Raw genomic sequence first — 19,540 nt, forward strand, 5'->3', positions numbered from 1 at the left:
CTGTACGGCCTGCATACAGATACCAGGCACTCCCGAATGTGTGGGTCACTGCCGGTCTCTCCCGAACGTGCAAGGCTCCCCCACACCGAGCCCGGAGTCGCCAGGTCTACCTGGCAGGAGTGTCCTTTTTACCACGTAGCACAGAACCGAGCCTGAGCGCACACCGAGCGCGTTGGACACGGCATGGACCCCACACAGGCGGCACGGTGGCGCAGTGGGTAGCACTGCCGCCTCACAGCAAGGAGGTCCTGGGTTCGAATCCCCGTCAGCCGGGGCCTCGCTGTGTGGAGTTTGCATGTTCTCCCTGTGTCTGCGTGGGTTTCCTCCGGGTACTCCGGTTTCCTCCCACAGTCCAAAGACATGCACGTTAGGCTGATTGGAGAGTCTAAATTGCCTGTGGGTATGAGTGTGTGAGTGAATGGTGTGTGTGCCCTGCGATGGACTGGCGACCTTTCCAGGGTGTATTCCTGCCTTTCGTCCAATGTATGCTGGGATAGGCTTCAGCCCCCCTGCAACCCTGATCAGGATAAGCGGGTTAAGATAATGGATGAATGAATGAATGAATGAATGAATGGACCCCACGCATGTCTGCAATCTGGAGAAATCACAGAATAAGATTCTGTCAGAAGCCAAGTCCTCAAAAATATTAGCTTGTTTTCAGTGTTTAAAAAATTAGTAAAATGGTCTGATCTAACTGGCAGAAATTGGTTTGGTATTTTCTTTTTGCAAAATAGTAATAGCAATAAGATTTGAGTTCTAAATATTAGACAAAAATACTTGTTGAGATCAAATAATTTGTAGTTTTTTTGCAGAGCAGCAAGGCATCACAGCTGCAGAGTACTACACAGGCCACACTATTGCATCATGAGGCAGGGCACACCCTGCTGACATCACCCTTCCTCTGTGGGTGACTCTGTGGCCAACTGTGCAGCGCCCTGAAACAGTCACTAACAGAGGACGCAAGAACACACTGTAGGCACGTCAGGCTCCAAACCGTCATGTTATTTGGGAGAATGTACCGTGTGTCACTCGACCTCTTTACTCTTGTCTATTTCAGTTCAGCAGCTATGTGTGAGCTCATGGAGGCGTGTGTAATGTCTATGTCTCACTGTGAGAGTGAGCGATAGAACATTCGGGGTTTGAATCTGGACTGTGGACCAGGACCAGGACCAGGACCAGGACCAGGACCAGGACCAGGACCAGGACCAGGACCAGGACCAGGACCAGGACCAGGACCAGGACCAGGACCAGGACCACTGTTTCACAAAGCAGGTTTAGCCGGATAACTGCACCGAGTAAAACCCGGAACCCTCTCAAAACTGGAGAAGGAAGGGCGCTTAAAAAGAGCTGTTCCGGGTTTTTACTCCGCGCAGTAATCCTGCGTTGTGAAAGAGGCCCCAGGGTACTCCTCCAGGAGCCCCAGAAAAGGGGCACCGTGTTGTGAGACAAACCCCCGCCGTAAGAGACGGTGGAACGACGCCCCCCCCCCCCACACTCACCGCCCTCTCTGACTCCGCCCCAGGAAGCGTTGCGAGGCGTAGACCGGGGCGTGGGTCGCGTCCACCGCCCAGTACAGGAGGAACGGCCGCCCGCCGGACACCTGGGCGCGGACGAACTCCAGGCCCTCCTGCAGGAGACGCAGCGACAGGTGTTAACATCCACCTGCAGCGTCACCATGGAAACCCAGCCATCGACAGAGCTTTCGAAGAGCTTCGAGACGACCCCCTGAATAAAACATGAACAAGTACTCTGCGCTTGTACGACCGCTCACTCACCTGAAGGTAGATCTGTGTGAGGTTAGACTCCCCGGTTTTTCTGTTGATCCCAAACTCTTCGTAGTACCTGTAGTACAACAGAATACATTTTCCACTGCTCAGCATCGAAGAACAACATTTGTACCGGCACACTGGAAAAGTTGAGATTCTCAGAAGGTACAGTATGTCCTTTGTCCTTTATGAACAAATTTTGAAAAACCTTAATTTTTGCCTATGCAATTTGCGTTTATAATTTGGATTTGGATTTTATAAACATTTAGGTTTTTGTCCAAAGAAGCCACATTTACAGACATATGTAAATGTGTGGCATCGCTGATTTTAACACCAATGTGACATCTCGCTCTGTCAGCGATGTTTCCAAATATGGCAACACACTCCCAAGAGCAGAATCTGCAGCTCGTAGGAAGGCTCTCTCTCTCGTGTCTCTAGCTTCCCTTCCCGAGCGGGAGACAGAACCGCCCGTCTCCAGGGTGCATGTCTTTACTGGACCAGGGAGGTTTTTTTTACTGAGTTAGCTGGATAACTGCCCTGAGTAAAACCAAGAACAGCTCTTTTTACTTCAGTCCATGTTCCACATTTGGCAGGACTCAGGGTTTTACTCAGTACAGTTATCCAGCTAACTCAGTAATCCTGCTTCGTGAAACATGGCCCAGTTATCCAGCTAACTCAGTAATCCTGCTTTGTGAAGCAGGGCCCTGGTAAGGCAATTAAACTCAAGGTTAAGTGTGAAAACAGAGACCCCCAAATGTGCATGAGATCACTCTGGAGGGAAATGAAACAGGTGACAAACAAACAGGTGTGGCTGGCACAGACCCAATACCCACAAACCCAGCTCATCTGGCGGTCAAGTCCAAGGCTGTGTTCCACCAGCTCCTGTGTGTGTGTGTGCGTGTTCGTATATACGTGTGAGTGTATTTGTGTGTGAGACGGTGCACATGCATTAAATGTACCTTCCCACCATCTCAGAGTTGTTGTAGACAGGGATGTTGGGCCTCTGGCTGCTGTTGTAGGGCCCAAAGTGGCAGTTTGGGGCCCCAAACCACTCATCAAAGCCATGCTCCAGGGGCAGGTGAAGAGGCCGATGGCCCAGGTGCCTGGGGAGGGCCCACAATGCAAGAGAACACGCTCAATAACCTCCATCAATAATCATAACCTCCATCACAGCCATAATAATAACCTCCATCACAGCCATAATAATAACCTCCATCACAGCCATAATCATATCATAATCATCATCAATGTCACAGTGGTCATCATTACTACCACCAACATCATCATCATCATCATCACAACCACCAACATTATAGCCATCAACATCATATCCTCATCATCATCACAACCACCAACATTATAGCCATCAACATCATATCCTCATCATCATCACAACCACCAACATTATAGCCATCAACATCATATCCTCATCATCATCACAACCACCAACATTATAGCCATCAACATCATATCCTCATCATCATCACAACCACCAACATTATAGCCATCAACATCATATCCTCATCATCATCCTTATATTTCATGCTCTCATCAACCCACGCACCATTTTCCCACAATCTTGTTGACATAGCCCATCTTCTTCAGCATCTGTGGGAGCAGGATCTCGTCGTCGGAGATGCCTCCCACCATCTCCTGAGGAGTGTACGCTGTGACACACAGGTTCCCCCAGGGTTAAAGGTCATAGAACTGACGTCAGAGACTTCCTCCGATGCCAATCCACCGATGACACAAAGCCGTGTGTATGTCGGCCATTTCGGCTCGACAGCTCTCACAGGGACACCGTGGCTTACACAGACTTGGACATCGGAGAATAACTTGAGTACTTCATACACTCTCCATGCCTCAAAGCAGTACATTTCTACTAAAACTAACTTTTTTTTAAATTTTTTTTTAAGATATTTTTTAGGCCTTTTTCATCTTTATTGGACAGTATATAGAGACAGGAAGAATGGGGGCGAGAGAGAGGGAAAGACGTGACAAATTGTCAAGACGGTCGGATTCGAACCGTTGACGTTGCGGCTCACAATGAGCATGCGTTAGTGCTCTGCAGGCTGCGCCACCGAGACACCACAACTAAAACTGACTTTGATGAACTGTAAATATTAAAGCCAGTTTCTAATCTACTGGGTGCTACACCAACTATCAGAACTCAGTTATGGGCAAGGGTAGAAAATAAAATAGGAACAGACTGTTAAAAATGTAGGATATGAGTGCTAAATCTGCATCTGAGAAGACTGCATCTGCTTTCAAAAGTACTTAAATATATAAATAATGTACTTATATTTAAGGTACTTAATATTTACAAAAATAGGGGCTTTTATTCACAGTGCAGAAAGCTAGCTAGCACAAGGCAGTTCTACTTACGTTTTAGACATTTAGCACATATGTCCAGTGACCTGCACATCTTATATAATTAAAGATATTGATATTTTACTGATGAAAATTGAGGTGAAGCACCTTAAACAAGGGTATGACAGCAGTGCCAAACTTGGGGAATCAAACCTACAACCTCGGCGTCACATACATAACTGTTTTGGATTGAAATACTCTTCTGTGCTTGATTGATCTTGCCAACCTCAATTGAAGACCAGAAGGCAGCGTTTGGACTTTTTAAGAGTATGATATAGGTTCCCATACACCAGACCAGCTCAGTAAAGCATAGACAATAATTTGAATCCAAATCAATTACATATTTGACCCACGTCTGCAGCCCAGTGCCCTAACTGCTGTGCTGCACTGCTGCCACTTCTTCTTCTGTGGTTTTCACTGCGGCAGCAGACTGAAAGGAGGACTCACCGTTTCTGGCGTGGGCGTTGGTGGTGTAGAACCCATTCCGGACAGGCAACCGACCCGTTAACAGCGCAGCTCTTGCTGTGAAATACACCAGCAAATAATTTACACTCTAAAACTTCAAATATGGTTTCAACAAATTGTTTTTCCTGTTCGCAAATCTCAGGCACAGATGTCTTTCCTGCTCTTAATTCAGAACAGAGAAGCCACTTTCAGCTGTAGCTATACCTCATCGAAGCATAGCTGCCAAAACTTAACTTCAGTACATGGTTCAGTATACGGTTTTATATACGGCATATGGGGTCTTTGCCATTTTGTAAGTATGCTACATAAGATCCACTTATCTACAGAAAAGTACAAACGTGTACATGCATGTATTAAAATGCAACACTCAGTGGGTAGGAGTAATTGACGGAAAATCTTCTGTTGTTATAACTGTGATGGGAGAGTTATTGGGTTAGAGTTATAATGGATATGGGTTTATGTTTATGAGACTGCCTGAGGCCTCTTGCTCTTGACGTCTTCCATCTTAGATACATTTTTTTAGACTTGTTAAGTCTTCTGCTGCCGCAGCCTATCCACTTAGAGGTTTGACGCGTTGTGTGTTCAGAGATGTTGTTCTGCACACCACTGTTGAAATGTGTGGTTATTTACATCACTGTCATCTTCCTGTCAGCTTTGACCAGTCGGGCCATTCTCCTCTGATCTCTCGCATTGACAACAAGTTTTTGCCCGCAGGACTGCTGCTCACTGGATGGTTTTTTGGGTTTTTCACACCAAACTCTTGAGACTGTTGTGTGCGAAAATCCCAGGAGATCAGCGGGTTTCTGAGATACTCAACCTCCTGTCTGCCACCGAGGCTTTGCCTAAGCATCCATTAATGCCCGTTTCTTATAATGTATACTTCCTCAAAAAAAGCGGTTACGCAATACAGCCTTTAAAGCAGGAGCGGTATTTTGGTGTTGTTGTCCACGCTGCAGACCTGGTCACACTCACATGGGGAGCAGAGGGGGTTCCCTGCGTAGAAGTTGGGGAACACCATCCCCTCGGCGGCCATGCGGTCCAGGTTTGGGGTCTCCTTCGACGGCTGGCCGAACACCCCCAAATCGCCCCATCCCATCTATATTTCAGAAGGATTCGTCAGACGTCAAACATCATCCCTGTGTCATTTACTGCAGACTTGCGTTACAGTGATTTTACCCCGTTGCGCATATGTTACTTCTTTAAAAATGACAAAGCAACCTCAATAAGCCACAGACCAACAATCATTGCTTTAAAATATCTGTCTGTCTGATTGTCGTGTCTTATTCGAGATGGTTTGGGTATCAAAAGGATATAAACACAAGTTTTCACACATTTAAATGGTCAAATGGAACTGCACTACATCACCAATGTGAAATTCTGTATTTAGAGACTGATTACATTTTACATGTCAACTAAATCCATGAACAACTATCCGTTTAAAAGTAATAATAACACCAAATCACTCACGTCATCCATAAGCATAATGATAATATTTGGAGTTGACCCATTTCTGGGCACCTGTGACCAGCAACAGCATAAAAAACCCAGGAGTAGAAGTAAGATTATTTGCAGTGAATGAAGACCCATTGCAGTTCGGAAAGCGCAAAGAAACAAGTCAGGTGACAAAACATCCAGGAAGTGCCGAAGCACGGAGCTTCGAGATGTAAACCTTTCTGGATTTTCTGTCCCTTCGAACTACTACGGTATGTAGAGGAAGTAGCGAAGCCGTTCGCCATTCATTTGCATTGTAACACGTGTATCTTTGTATATTTCCCCCACTATCTTTATTTCAGATCACGTGAACTTCCTGACGACAAACTACGGATGTTGATGTGGAAACAAACATACTGCAGAGAGAACATATTTCAGGAGAAAGACTCTTCTGTAAATTGTGCAAACAAAGCGACGAATACCGGAGAAACAGAGTCGTAGGTTATGCGAATAATAGTATAAAACAGTATAAGTCCGGCTGTTAAACAGGAAGAAAAAGTGAGGTCACGTGACAAGGGTTTGTTCATAGTTCCAACATGGCGGTCTGTATTGCTGTCATCGCGAAAGAGGTACAAATGTATTTTTCTTCTGTTTTGTCTAGAATTTAAAATATCCATATAACTAGCTATATAGGTAATTTCACAAACGAACGACAAAGGTGGGTAAACGGAGTTAGCTTGTTGGTTTCGTGGCTCAGCTAATACCAGTAGCTAGCTATAATATCGCTTGGCTAGCTAAGTGTTTGCTAACATTTTGTGGCCTAATAGTGTTGGCTAGCTAGCTTGTTTCCCTGAACCGTTGCTTGCTACATCGGTAGTATCTGGCGAGCTGGTTTGATTAAATAGCTCAATAGTTAGAAATAGCTCATTGTCAAGCTAAATTGTCACAGTTATTGCTGCATGAACAACATGTTGCCAAATTTGATGGGCTATCTGAAATGCTTTACCTAAATGGATGCAGGTTAGCAATTATTGGTTAATGTTTTTGTAATTATTTTTGCTCCAGAACTATCCTCTGTACATCCGGAGTGTGCCAACGGAGAATGAGTTGAAGTTCCATTACACGGTGCATACATCGCTAGATGTGGTGGAGGAGAAGATATCTGCAGTGGGAAAAGCCCTGGTTGATCAAAGAGAATTGTACCTTGGTCTGCTGTACCCGACTGAAGATTACAAAGTGTATCCTATTTAACACAGTGTGGGATTCATCACCTAACGCAGTTAACAAACTAGCACTTGCTCTTTCGCATCTGAGAACTTGCTTCATTCACTGTATGTTTTTTTTTTTAACATTGTGTTCCACATTGTATTGCCCATTTCCTTTACCGAGGGCCAGATATGGCTATGTCACAAACTCCAAGGTGAAATTCGTCATTGTCGTCGATTCGTCGAACACATCTCTAAGAGACAATGAAATCCGCAGTGTAAGTTTTCCTTGTAAATTCCTCTGCTAAATTCCTTTCAGCTCAACTAGAACAGAGACGGCCATTTTTCAGTGCAGCGGGTCGTGGGCTTAGGTAAACAGATGCATCTTTTGTACTCCAGTGTTGAGATTATCACGAGCACCTGCTCTCCACCCCCGCAGATGTTCCGGAAGCTGCATAACTCCTTCACTGACGTGATGTGCAATCCTTTCTACAACCCCGGTGACACTATTCAATCAAAGTAAGCGACATTTGTGACCATTGCAGTACCTTTACATCATATTTTGTGTGTAATCATCCTCATATTAACGGCGTTTGTGCTCTTTTGCAGGGCCTTCGATACCATGGTATCAGCGATGATGGTGCAAACTTGATGACGTTGTCGTCAGATTATATACGTTGCTTTGTACATAACCCCTCCCCATCATTCTTCATTTTATATTTATGACATTTCCCTGCATTCTTCGTAATAAAATAAAGCATGAACTCTTCCCGTATCTGCAGTTGTTTTCTCACATAAAATATGGTAAATGGTCTGTATTTATATCGTGCCTTTTATCCAAAGGGCTGTAAAATCGATGTTTCTCATTCACACACACACACACACACACACACACACACACACACACACACACACACACACACACACACACACACACACACACACACACACACACAACAAAAGGCTTCCATGCAAGGCACCAACCAGCTCCCCAGGAGCAATTGGGGGTTAGGTGTCTTGCTCGGGGGTTAGGTGTCTTGCTCAGGGACACTTCGATACAGCCAGGGCCATACTACTGCTCTTACCTCCTGAGCCAACGTCACCCCTAAAAGTCTGTACAGCCAGTTCCTTGCCCCAGTTAACCTGCAGCATGTTAAAAAAATAATGATTCCTGTTGGGTATTTCTTGTAATATTTTATTTGTCTTCCAGTAAAGAAAGTTTTTATGAAATATGTACAGTGATGATTTGGACACAGGACACATCACTTTCCACAAACTAGCCTTAATTACAAAACAACGGAAATACCGATCACTTGAACTGCAAGGCACTACGGCCTCTCTGCCTCCAGATGAAGAGGTCTCTAAAAAGAAACTGGTTGTCTGAAAACGTAAAACAAACCTTCAGTTTAAACATCCTGCCTGCAGTAATGACTACAGGGTACACTCACTGACTTTACTCATATGTGGAACTGAACTCCGATGGTCTGCTGAGAATGCATGTGAATACATTTGCTTGCCACAATCTACTGCGTAATGATACTGTACAATTTTATTTCCCTTTTTAAATGTTTTTTTGTAAATTGTGCAAGGCTGTGTGTATAGTAATGCAGTGTGACGCACATTAAAAACATCTCGCTTATATTACTTTCACACCCACAATTTATTAATTTTCAGTTATGGCAGAACAAATATTGAACACACTTCCACCCTCCCTAAAAATAAGGAGTTGAAAAATTACATATTGGGAGGATGGATTTGAGTTTCTCACAAAAAGAAAGTAAGAAAAAAAAAAAGCATAATGTTTGCAACTCCCTAATAATGTCACAAGGCATGTGCCCAATTCGTTTTCACTTATCAAAAGCAGACATCTTGGGTGTCAGTGCGGGTAAATTTGACAAATCATGTTTAACAGATAGGCACAAGGCTCCAAGAAGTCCAAGATACAGTTTTAATCTGTGCTGCAGGAGACGTAGTTTAAATTGTAACGATCACGCCCGCATGCTTACTGGCCCCTCCGTAACATTTCAACAATGTTTCCACGAACGATATACAGGTGACGATTCTTCGGCTCCTCCAGATCCGGACGTTGCAAATTCAGGCCGTGGTCTACAAGAGTCTCTTGACTGAACGGACGACGCGTTTTACAAAGCGGCTGGGCTGTTTTGGAGCTCACACCTTTTATGTTCAACGTACAAATAAAACACTTACACATCCAAAAAAAAACCCCTGGTGTGCGAGGTCGGGGGGGTCAAGGGTCGGGCGTCGGGGGTCGGGGGTCGGAGGACGGGCGCTACGGGTGCTGGTTCCTGCTCGGGCCAGGTCCAGAGTCGTCGGAGGGCGGGGTTATGAGCAGGAGGCAGGAGTGCCGTTTGGCCCCCTGGTCCCGGTGCTCCGCGGCCCCCCAGGGCCTCTTTCCCGGCAGGGGGGCGTAGGGGCGCGGCAGGGTCGACCGGGAGGTGCGGCAGCGGTAGCGGCCCCGGAAGCCGTTGAACCTGGACGCGCGGAAGCCCCGCCCACGGGCCCGGCCCCCTCTGTGGCTCCCCCGGTCGGTCGTGCTGATGCCGGGCATGTTCGTCCTCTTGGGCAGGACCTGCACACAACGCACGCGCAACGCACAGGCAACGTTACGCTCCCGACCCGCACACAACCCACACGCAACGTTACGCTCCCGACCCGCACACAACCCACACGCAACGTTACGCTCCCGACCCGCACACAACCCACACACAACGTTACGCTCCTGACCCGCACACAACCCACACGCAACGTTACACTCCTGACCCGCACACAACGTTACACTCCTAACCTGCACACAACCCACGCGCAACACACAGGCAACGTTACGCTCCTGACCCGCACACAACCCACACGCAACGTTACACTCCTAACCCGCACACAACCCACACGCAACGTTACGCTCCTAACCTGCACACAACCCACATACAACATACAGGCAGGCAACGTTATGCTCCTGACCTGCACACAACCCACATACAACATACAGGCAGGCAACGTTACGCTCCTGACCTGCACACAACCCACACGCAATGTTACGCTCCTAACCTGCACACAACCCACACACAACGTTACGCTCCTAACCCACACACAACCCACACGCAACGTTACGCTCGTAACCTGCACACAACCCACACGCAACGTTACACTCCTAACCCGCACACAACCCACACGCAACGTTACGCTCCTAACCTGCACACAACCCACATACAACATACAGGCAGGCAACGTTATGCTCCTAACCCGCACACAACCCACATACAACATACAGGCAACGTTATGCTCCTGACCTGCACACAACCCACACGCAACGTTACACTCCTAACCTGCACACAACCCACGCGCAACATACAGGCAACGTTATGCTCCTAACCTGCACACAACCCACACACAACATACAGGCAGCGTTACGCTCCAAACCTGCACACAACCCACACGCAACATACAGGGAATGTTACACTCCTAACCGGCACACAATCCACACGCAACGTTATGCTCCTAATCTGCACAAAACCCACAGGCAACATACAGGAAACGTTACGCCCCTAATTTATAACAGGGCAGATTACAGAGCACAAAACCCACACGCAACATATAGGCAACTTTACACCCCTAATCTGCACAAAACACACAGGAAACATACACAGGTGCATCTCAAAAAAATAGAATATCGTGGAAAAGTTACATTTTTTTCCAGAATTTCATTCAAAAAGTGAAACTTTCACATATTCTAGATTCATTAAACAAAGTGAAATATTTCAAGCCTTTTTTTGTTTTAATCTTGAGGATTATGGTTTACAGCTCATGAAAATCTAAAATCCAGTATCTCAAAATATTAGAATATTACATAAGACCTTCTGAAAAGTATTGTTTGCCTTATTTATCCAGTTATTCAAATTATTAGTAAACATCTCAGAATAAAGTTAATCTAATGACTGAATTAATGGTATTTAAAAGCCAGATTTGCCATGGCCAGTGTCAATGGAGCATTGTGGCATATGATGTTTCTCTCATATGAGGCTTTAATAGTTACACTGAAATGTTATTTAACAAAAAAAAAAGAAAAAAAAAAGTTACTATATTTTTGGGCACAGCAGCATTCTGCCTGTGCTCAAATAACGTAATCTCCCTGCTGCCTAAAGATAGTTTTGCAAGCAATTCTCCTTGGAAACCACACAGGATGCACTACCACTGGTTCCCAAGCCTTGCTCATTCGTCAGCCAGGGAATCTGCTGCCGTTTATAATGCTTGCTCAGGCCCTGGGGCTCACCTTGATGACCCTGCCCCTGAAGAGGGTCTCATCCAGGGTCATGGCTGTCCTGACGGAGTCCCTGTCCGAAAACTCGATGTACGCAAATCTGGGGACAGAGAGCACTCATCCTCAATCACCAGTATACCACATTACAGTGGGCGCACGTCTCAAAGCTAGTATATGGGTGGCCTGTAGCGTAGTGGTTAAGGTAAATGACTGGGACACGCAAGGTCAGTGGTTATAATCCCGGTGTAGCCACAATAAGATCCGCACAGCCGTTGGGCCCTTGAGCAAGGCCCTTAACCCTGCATTGCTCCAGGGGAGGATTGTCTCCTGCTTAGTCTAATCAACTGTACGTCGCTCTGGATAAGAGCGTCTGCCAAATGCCAATAATGTAATGTAATGTAGTATACAACGCAACAGTGGCTCCTCTTCTCAAGGCTATTACAACATAAGACGGTACTCAACTCAAAGTACACAACAACAAGGCCCGCATCTCAATCACTAGTATACAACACATTCAACATTTTTCTATGCACTTTTTTTTTTTTTTTTTCATTGTGCACTATTCTGTTTGCCACAAATCTTCAGCCAGCCCGAAGACTGCTGGACTGCAAGGCATGCAAGGCTGTGGCCCAGCCCTGGGACTCACAGAACTCACCCTTTAGGATGGCCAGTGAACTTGTCACACAGGATGGTCACTCGGTTGACTGGCCCGCAGCCGTTAAAGTGGATTTCCAGCTCATCTGCAGTCGCCCCGTAGTCCACCTGTTTTTTTAACATAAAAAAACTTTTTTTTTTTTCATTCTTTTTTTTAATCAATAACAATTACAATACATTTTGTGCAGTAGGCGTGCTTCACTGAAGTAGATTCTTGCGTGTGAAATATATCGAGTGGTTTTATGGAGGAATGAGCTCACGTTGCCCACGTAGACGGATCTGTTGTCAGCATCTATTCTCTCCTCATGTGTCATTGTGTAGAACAGCCCTGGAGACGAGACACGGGACCAATATTAGAATACTCCTTTGATCAGGTCATACAAACGGTAAATCTGTAAAGCTAAATATTAAAACAGATTCTTCACTACTACGTACCATTTGCTGCCAGTGGAGGCAGAATGGCGGTTTTAAAAATAGACACACTGAGAAATCCCTCTGTAATTACCACACACACACACACGTGTACTTACATTTTACAGCTAGGAGCAGATATCACCTCTAACTGAATTCAGGATGTTAAAGTAGTTAAATATTTGCTCCTTATATTTATTATTACTTTTTAAAATGTAGTTGCAGTGGTATGTCTTTCTGACTGTAGGTAATTTGCACTTAGCATAGCATCCTAAACTTCTTGTGATAGTCACCATTTTTTCTGTAACATAACACTGCAATTAATGTATTGAATACCAGCAATGCCATCAACAGCATATGTTCACTGGTCATGTGTAATTTATTGGTTTGCCTTTGTATACATAACTTGTACAAAGGCCATCAATGTTTGACACCTGAAGAGCAGGTGTTTTGGAATGTTTTTCAAAATTCCAAATCCGTGTTCTAGAACTCCGCCGCTTTCCATCACCAGCGGCGATTGTTGCATCAGCATCAGAATGTTCAGTTGAGAGCATTCTAATCACACATTCGTAATCTTGACTTAAAGGTTTAAATGGCCCTTAACTCCAGGGAGTACAGTCCCAGGGACGCAAACTCATGACCACCTGGTTGATTGTGATGTCCTTGGGTGGTGATGCTCTCTGAGGGGGGAGGGGCAGCTGAACTGGGACTCACCAGCCTGGGGGCTGCAGATGAGCTGAGACTCACCAGCCTGGGGGCTGCAGCTGAACTGGGACTCACCAGCCTGGGGGCTGCAGATGAGCTGAGACTCACCAGCCTGGGGGCTGCAGCTGAGCTGAGACTCACCAGCCTGGGGGCTGCAGCTGAGCTGTAGGACTCACCAGCCTGGGGGCTGCAGGTGAGCTGTAGGACTCACCAGCCTGGGGGCTGCAGATGAGCTGTAGGACTCACCAGCCTGGGGGCTGCAGATGAGCTGTAGGACTCACCAGCCTGGGGGCTGCAGATGAGCTGAGACTCACCAGCCTGGGGGCTGCAGATGAGCTGTAGGACTCACCAGCCTGGGGGCTGCAGATGAGCTGAGACTCACCAGCCTGGGGGCTGCAGATGAGCTGAGACTCACCAGCCTGGGGGCTGCAGATGAGCTGTAGGACTCACCAGCCTGGGGGCTGCAGATGAGCTGTAGGACTCACCAGCCTGGGGGCTGCAGATGAGCTGAGACTCACCAGCCTGGGGGCTGCAGATGAGCTGTAGGACTCACCAGCCTGGGGGCTGCAGATGAGCTGTAGGACTCACCAGCCTGGGGGCTGCAGATGAGCTGTTGCTCCGGGTCGTACTGCACCTCCCGCAGCTTCTCGGCCTCCTCCTCCATCTCCAGCACCCGAGCTTTGATTGCCTGCAGCTCCTGGGGTACAGCGTCAGCGAGGGGTAACCCATGCACAGGAGAACCGGCGCAGATCTTATGCGTGTACAGAGGTTGCCTGTTGTGTCTGTTATTATTATTATTATTATTCATTTATGTTTACCCAAATGCATCCAAGCAACTCCCTATGGGTTTACAAAGCAGGTTGGTAAAACGATACGCGATGTGCACAATGCATCCAACATACACATTTTCAAACAAGCAACTGATTCCCGTCCAAATAAAAAAATAAAAAAATAAAAAAAGAACAGAAAACACACAATCACTTTAATGGATCATGCATGCAATTTGCTCCGCCATACGTGTTAGCTTTGAAGAATACAGTACTTACACTGCGAGATTCACTTCAACGATATTCGAGTCACCTATTGTTGTAGGCTATTGTTTACACGTATAAAGCGAAGACGCAGCTGCGTTCGGCCTGTCCTGAAGAGAAGGCAGCTTCCGCCCTCCAGCCAGAGAAACACATTTTTCACAAATGGTACATGGCACTAGCGAATGCCTGTGGGTGAGGGCAAAGACCTAATGCTTTTATGAAGCTAAAATAGCGCACGAAGCGGGAGTGCAGTGATGAAATGCCGGACGTTTAGGCTGCAGCGGGTTCTGAGCACTGGGAATACATCACTGAATTCCATTTAATATACGACGACCTACCGAGGACTAAATGCACCCAAATCTACGGCGAAAAAAAAAAGAAAAAAGAAAAGAAACTGACGTCGCCAAACGATTTATTTTGAATGTCTGTCATTTGCTCATACGCCGCAAGCAACGACGGGTTTCGTGTTTTCAAATCAAACGTAGAGGCACGTACCACGGTAAGCAAAAAAAAAAAAAAACCCTTTGATGCAAATCGATTCCAGCCGTTCTCATTACGGTCTCACACTTACACGGTCCTCAATGCTATGATCTCTCGCGTACTCCCCGTCTAGAAGCCCCAGTGTACCGTGTCTCTGTTCCGCCATGTCAGAACTCAGCAGACTCCAAAAACCATGCCTGCCACAGCCCCCGCGCTCACCGTCCCCTTTCACTGATCGATCCTCGATACGGCGCGTTACACCGCAAGATGCGCCAATGCAACGGGGGTATTCCAAAACGGGAATACGCCTTCTGCTGTGCGAATGTACGCAGCAGTGTGCCAGTCTATATATCTACTGTAAACACGGGATTTGGATTTGGGGATATATATATATATATATTTTTTTTTCTTCCTTCTAAATCTAGCCACTAGAGTCAAATTTACTTCCAATGAGGGCGGGGGAGGGAACAGATCTGCCAGTCAAGCTAATGACGGGTCCACTTCTTAATCAGTGGTCACCTGTAGGTCACGTGGTGTAGCAGGTGCGTCATCCTTATGATCCGTCAAAATACTTTGGAAAATGTAGTTGATTTTGGTGGGGGAGCGGGGTTTTTTGACCGTCTGCTGTATTCCTCATGCTTTCCACCGCATCATTATTAAGCTATAATGCGCCTCAGGTAGATGTGGCCACCGATAAAAGGAGATCTCGGTTAGGAAGCACTGATTTCACAGGTAACATAGTGGCCTACACCTACAAGACTGACACTGACGTTCTTCGTTGCAGTGTCGATTTTAAAGAAGAGTTTTATTTATTTACACATTTCGCCTTTATTTCACAACACTGATCATTTCAACGAGGACTTTAACCAAATGACTACTATTAGTAGTAATTTTCGTAACCCAAATTGCTTCCAGTCACCTTGTGTTCCGGCCAAGCACTTAAATACCGGAATATGTTATTTGCTCGATTGTAACAACGTTGTATGCCTGAAAGGTGTGCTATTCTGTTTGTTGAATTTGGCGAAAAGGTTTATGTTTGTTGCAGACGTCTCCGCCCAGCGATTACAATGTACCCAAGTATTCAATTCTGTATATTGCACTGAAGCTGGGCTTCTGATTTTCAAGTCAGTTAATTGTATTGGATGCATCAATTTCGCTTTTCTGTACTGGAATATCTGCAATACCTGGGGCCTGTATCACGAAGCAGGATTGTGGAGTTGCCCGGATAACGGCACTGAGCAAAACATGGAACGGCTATTGTTACTCGTCCATGTTCCGGATTTAGGAACGTTCTGGGTCTCGGTGCAGGTATCCAGCTAACGCAGTATTCCTGCTTTGTGATACAGGCCCCTGGTCCACTACTGCCAGAGCCATTGTTGAAATATGTGTCAGTTTTCCTCTGATTGCATAGCCGACTTTTATAATGGCATATAAAATGTGTGGATTTATATGTGTAAAACCAGACAGCGTTTTATATAAAACAATCACCCAGAGACATAAAATGGTTCATATTCATTTTTTTAATTACACAGATACATAGCTCAACACAGACAATAACCTGAATTAGAATGTTTATAATTCACATATCCAACATAGCGCACAGTTAGAAAGAGAAATAGCAAAAAGGCTAATGCATGCAAGAAATAAATTAAACTCAGAGCTCAATCCTCCTGGCACATTTGACTTCTTTTTCTAGAGAAAGTTCACAGGACCTTTGAAATGGAACAGAAATCATTTTCTTCAAAACACCAACCTTCCTACAGAAATGTATATTTTTCTGTAATTATGTATTGCACAATACAGTATATATTGTTTCCCTACACATATCAAATCAAACTTTCATTTATCTAAAGTATTATTATTAATTCTTTTTTTTTTTTCATTTTTAAAAAAGTCACTATAATGGCTTTTCAGTAACCAAGTGCTGCATCCACCAACGTATTCAGCATTGTATCAGTGTCAGGTTTACAGACTGTTGTTTTACCAAACCAGTGGAATAAAACGAGGTGAAACACATATCCGTTTGTAGTGACACAACGGCAAAAAATAAAACGGACAAAAACAGAAAAAGACGTTGTACGTCACTTAAGCTGGCACCTCCGTTCCTCCCTGGTGGACACCTGAACCACAGCTGCCTTCCCTATGTACTGGACAGCATCATTCCCAAAACAGAAGAAGGAATAACACGCCTTTCCCCAACACAGCGTCATTCCCAAAACAGAAGAAGGAATAACACACCTTTCCCCAACACAGCGTCATTCCCAAAACAGAAGAAGGAATAACACGCCTTTCTCCAACACAGCATCATTCCATGCCAAACGGATGAGTCAGGCCTCCAGCGCCTACTAACTACACCAGAGAGAAACCCACATGTTTATTTATGGCCACTGAGCCAAGCTGGACCGGCTTTCTGATCTGTGATGAATCGAAATGATCCTCCACTTGCTACTCCCTGTTAGACGGTGATACAGAGTGTGTGTGTGTGTGTGTGTGTGTGAGCGCAGAACCCCTCATTGCATTATTAAGGAAAAAAAAAGTGTGGATATCTCTGTCATGGCAGATAGAATTCCCCCAGCCCCCCAAACCTGAAAGCACCACAAGTACCCGCGGTTCCCCGTGTTTGTGTTGGCATGTCACTCTACACCGGTGAAGAGTAAACTTCAGACACATTCGCCCCTCCCCCCACCCCCATCTTCCCCAAACGTGCTTTCTTAAAGCCAGAAACACAGCGCAAAGGTCACACATGCCCCGGGGCGGGCGTGGTTCTCCTTCATCAGGTTATAGTGAGTTATGAGACAAGATGGAGGGTGCACGCAAACTGATAGTCGTATCCAGAGGCTGGGTCTTAAAAGGCTGGCAGACACGCAAGCACATCTGAAAGGATTCTGCCCTTTTTGGTGTAATTATACGAGGTAATACCTTATTTATTTTTCATTGATCCCTTCTCACTATTTAGCATTTTTTGCCTTTGATGTTTCTCAGGATGTTAAAGTCGCCCAGGCTGTGATTGACAGGTTGGGCTGTGATTGACAGGTTGGGCTCTGATTGACAGGGCAGGGCTGTGGTTGACAGCACCAGTGAAATGGAACAATTCCCCTTACAATGCTCCATCAAACTGCATGTAAACAAGCATCATTCGAAAAATACCAGCACTGCAAAGACAAAAGTCAGTCTTAACAAGTATTTTTGTCTTATATTTGGACTTTAAAATCTTGTTTCCATTACTTTTTTTTTTTTGCTAAATAAGACAAAAAGATTGCCAATGAGGTAAGACGGTTCGACTCATTTCAAGATTTGGGGCGAGACAAGTTTCACCTGTCAAGAAAAGAAAAGTTGCTTAAAAACGAGCTGAGAGAAAAATAAATACGATTTAAAGTCTCATTACAAGACTAAGACAGACTTTTTTTTCGCAGTGAGGGTAGAAACGGCAACATGCTTAGCTGAGGTCTTTGACGTAATGAAGCAGACAGTTATGTGCTTTTTATTCACTCAGAAGAGGAACCTCAAACTGTCTGCATCCGCTCGGGCATAACGTTGTGCTTTCAGCAAGTGTCTCTCTCAAGATACTTTGGTTTATATGAAAAAAGCCCCACTGACGCTGCTGTGCCAAATGACTTAATAGTCCTCTATGGCCATGCAGAAATCCTTTGGTCTGTGCTTTCAATGGTCTCGGGGTGGCAACTGATGTGGGGAAAAAAGTAGAATGGAAGCGACGTGGAAACAGAGAGACGGCGCATTGCCTTACGACACCTCCGACCTCTGCAGCGCGAGGTACAAAGTGCCTGAAAAAGGTACAGAATCTTGCCACTTTGGTGTTACCCCGTGGGTACATAAAACTGTACCCAGAGCAATTGGTACTCACTTATATCCAAGGAACACTATCGTACCTTTCAGGGTACATTTGGGAAATGTGTTCCTTAAAGAACAATAATGTACCTCCGCTGTACCTCTATGGCTGAGGGTGAGGGGTGTGGCCCTTTTGAACCAGAGAGTCAAAAAATAAATAAAAAATGTACATTGGAATTAGGACTTTTTTTCCCCCCCATTCTTCCAAGAGCACTACTGACCTTAGACCTTGGAGTATTAAAAAGCACCACTGTGGTATTAAAAGCTAATTGGTTAGGTCTCCTAAACAAATGTTCATCCCAGAGCAGAGATATTCCATTCGAGAAAGGAAATAACGTCATATTTCTCATGGTTGAGTCAGCACTGCGTAGTACAAAAATGGTCTTAAATTCTATACCGGATTTAAACATCTAAACATTACTTAAAGGGGAAAAAATTGTGTTTTTGACAGAAACTGTTGCTGAGCTGATGCAACACAGCAAATACATTTGAGTGCTTAAAGTTCCTTTCCCTTCTCGACTTTAGACATCTGTGTGCTCTGATATGTGCCGAACAACAAAACACTTAGCCTGGGAGTACTTCAGTGGGTTTGCGTGTCTGCCAGCAAGAACCATTCCCTCAGAATGTTACACGCTCTTATTTTGAATTTTTATCTCCGTGGTTCAGTGGGTAGTCAGAGGTAGAGTTATCAATGACAGCCTATGCGGAGGGGGAGGGGCTCTGGTGGGAGGAGGACAGAGGGATGTTGGGATATCACAATCATTTGAAGACACAGACACAGGAGAACAAGATCTAAATCCAATATTTTTAGTAACATGCAGTACTGTGCAAAAGTCTTAGGCACCCTAGACTAAAAAATATATTATATATATATTATATATTTAATCTCAGATGTTTATTTTT

At 45.3% G+C, this 19,540-nt stretch overlaps 3 protein-coding genes across 7 annotated transcripts in view; 1 reads left to right on the top strand and 2 right to left on the bottom strand.

Annotated features, from left to right (window-relative positions):
- The window catches only part of galns (galactosamine (N-acetyl)-6-sulfatase), a 27,550-nt gene extending 21,256 nt beyond the window's left edge, over window positions 1-6,294 (bottom strand). Inside the window, exons 1-7 of the mRNA XM_061245072.1 lie at window positions 6,069-6,294; window positions 5,574-5,697; window positions 4,584-4,658; window positions 3,331-3,433; window positions 2,726-2,869; window positions 1,776-1,842; window positions 1,500-1,627 (exon numbers count right to left, since the gene is read on the bottom strand). Coding sequence (XP_061101056.1) covers window positions 1,500-1,627; window positions 1,776-1,842; window positions 2,726-2,869; window positions 3,331-3,433; window positions 4,584-4,658; window positions 5,574-5,697; window positions 6,069-6,188 — 761 coding nt within the window. The 5' untranslated portion in view covers window positions 6,189-6,294. The remainder of the gene's footprint in view (window positions 1-1,499; window positions 1,628-1,775; window positions 1,843-2,725; window positions 2,870-3,330; window positions 3,434-4,583; window positions 4,659-5,573; window positions 5,698-6,068) is intronic.
- On the top strand, window positions 6,175-8,006 carry trappc2l (trafficking protein particle complex subunit 2L). Of its 2 annotated transcripts, XM_061245084.1 has the most exons (6): window positions 6,175-6,304; window positions 6,395-6,485; window positions 7,098-7,270; window positions 7,428-7,515; window positions 7,677-7,756; window positions 7,847-8,006. In XM_061245084.1, exons 2-6 carry the CDS (start codon window positions 6,426-6,428, stop codon window positions 7,887-7,889), a joined length of 444 nt encoding a protein of 147 aa, XP_061101068.1. In that variant the 5' UTR covers window positions 6,175-6,304; window positions 6,395-6,425; the 3' UTR covers window positions 7,890-8,006. The 2 variants fall into 2 exon arrangements, with proteins under 2 accessions (XP_061101068.1, XP_061101069.1); XM_061245085.1 differs by lacking the exons at window positions 6,175-6,304; window positions 6,395-6,485 and adding an exon at window positions 6,504-6,661.
- Window positions 8,007-9,495: 1,489 nt separating this feature from the next.
- On the bottom strand, window positions 9,496-15,256 carry pabpn1l (PABPN1 like, cytoplasmic). 4 transcript variants are annotated; one of them, XM_061245076.1, is made up of 6 exons: window positions 14,883-15,256; window positions 13,869-13,977; window positions 12,425-12,492; window positions 12,166-12,272; window positions 11,523-11,610; window positions 9,496-9,827 (listed from the first exon to the last, which is right to left on the bottom strand). In XM_061245076.1, the coding sequence occupies exons 1-6, from the start codon at window positions 14,955-14,957 to the stop codon at window positions 9,528-9,530; spliced, it is 747 nt and encodes a 248-aa protein (XP_061101060.1). In that variant the 5' UTR covers window positions 14,958-15,256; the 3' UTR covers window positions 9,496-9,527. The 4 variants fall into 4 exon arrangements, with proteins under 4 accessions (XP_061101060.1, XP_061101063.1, XP_061101064.1 ...); XM_061245079.1 differs by having other exon boundaries at window positions 13,869-14,062; XM_061245080.1 differs by lacking the exon at window positions 14,883-15,256 and adding an exon at window positions 14,327-14,854 and having other exon boundaries at window positions 13,869-14,062.
- Between the last annotated feature and the right edge of the window lie 4,284 nt (window positions 15,257-19,540).

The sequence above is a fragment of the Conger conger genome, chromosome 6 (assembly GCF_963514075.1).
Source record: "Conger conger chromosome 6, fConCon1.1, whole genome shotgun sequence".
NCBI lineage: Eukaryota > Metazoa > Chordata > Actinopteri > Anguilliformes > Congridae > Conger > Conger conger.

Excerpts from the sequence above, each read along its gene's own strand:
- trappc2l (XM_061245084.1), top strand. The coding sequence starts at position 6,426 with ATGTTGATGTGGAAACAAACATACTGCAGAGAGAACATATTTCAGGAG. Across the intron at positions 6,486-7,097 it reads TTCAGGAGAAAGACTCTTCT|AACTATCCTCTGTACATCCG; the intron begins GTAAATTGTGCA and ends TTTTTGCTCCAG. Across the intron at positions 7,516-7,676 it reads GAGACAATGAAATCCGCAGT|ATGTTCCGGAAGCTGCATAA; the intron begins GTAAGTTTTCCT and ends CCACCCCCGCAG.
- pabpn1l (XM_061245076.1), bottom strand. The coding sequence starts at position 14,957 with ATGGCGGAACAGAGACACGGTACACTGGGGCTTCTAGACGGGGAGTAC. Across the intron at positions 11,611-12,165 it reads TTCACTGGCCATCCTAAAGG|ATTTGCGTACATCGAGTTTT; the intron begins GTGAGTTCTGTG and ends CTCTGTCCCCAG. Across the intron at positions 9,828-11,522 it reads TCAGGGGCAGGGTCATCAAG|GTCCTGCCCAAGAGGACGAA; the intron begins GTGAGCCCCAGG and ends CGTTGTGTGCAG.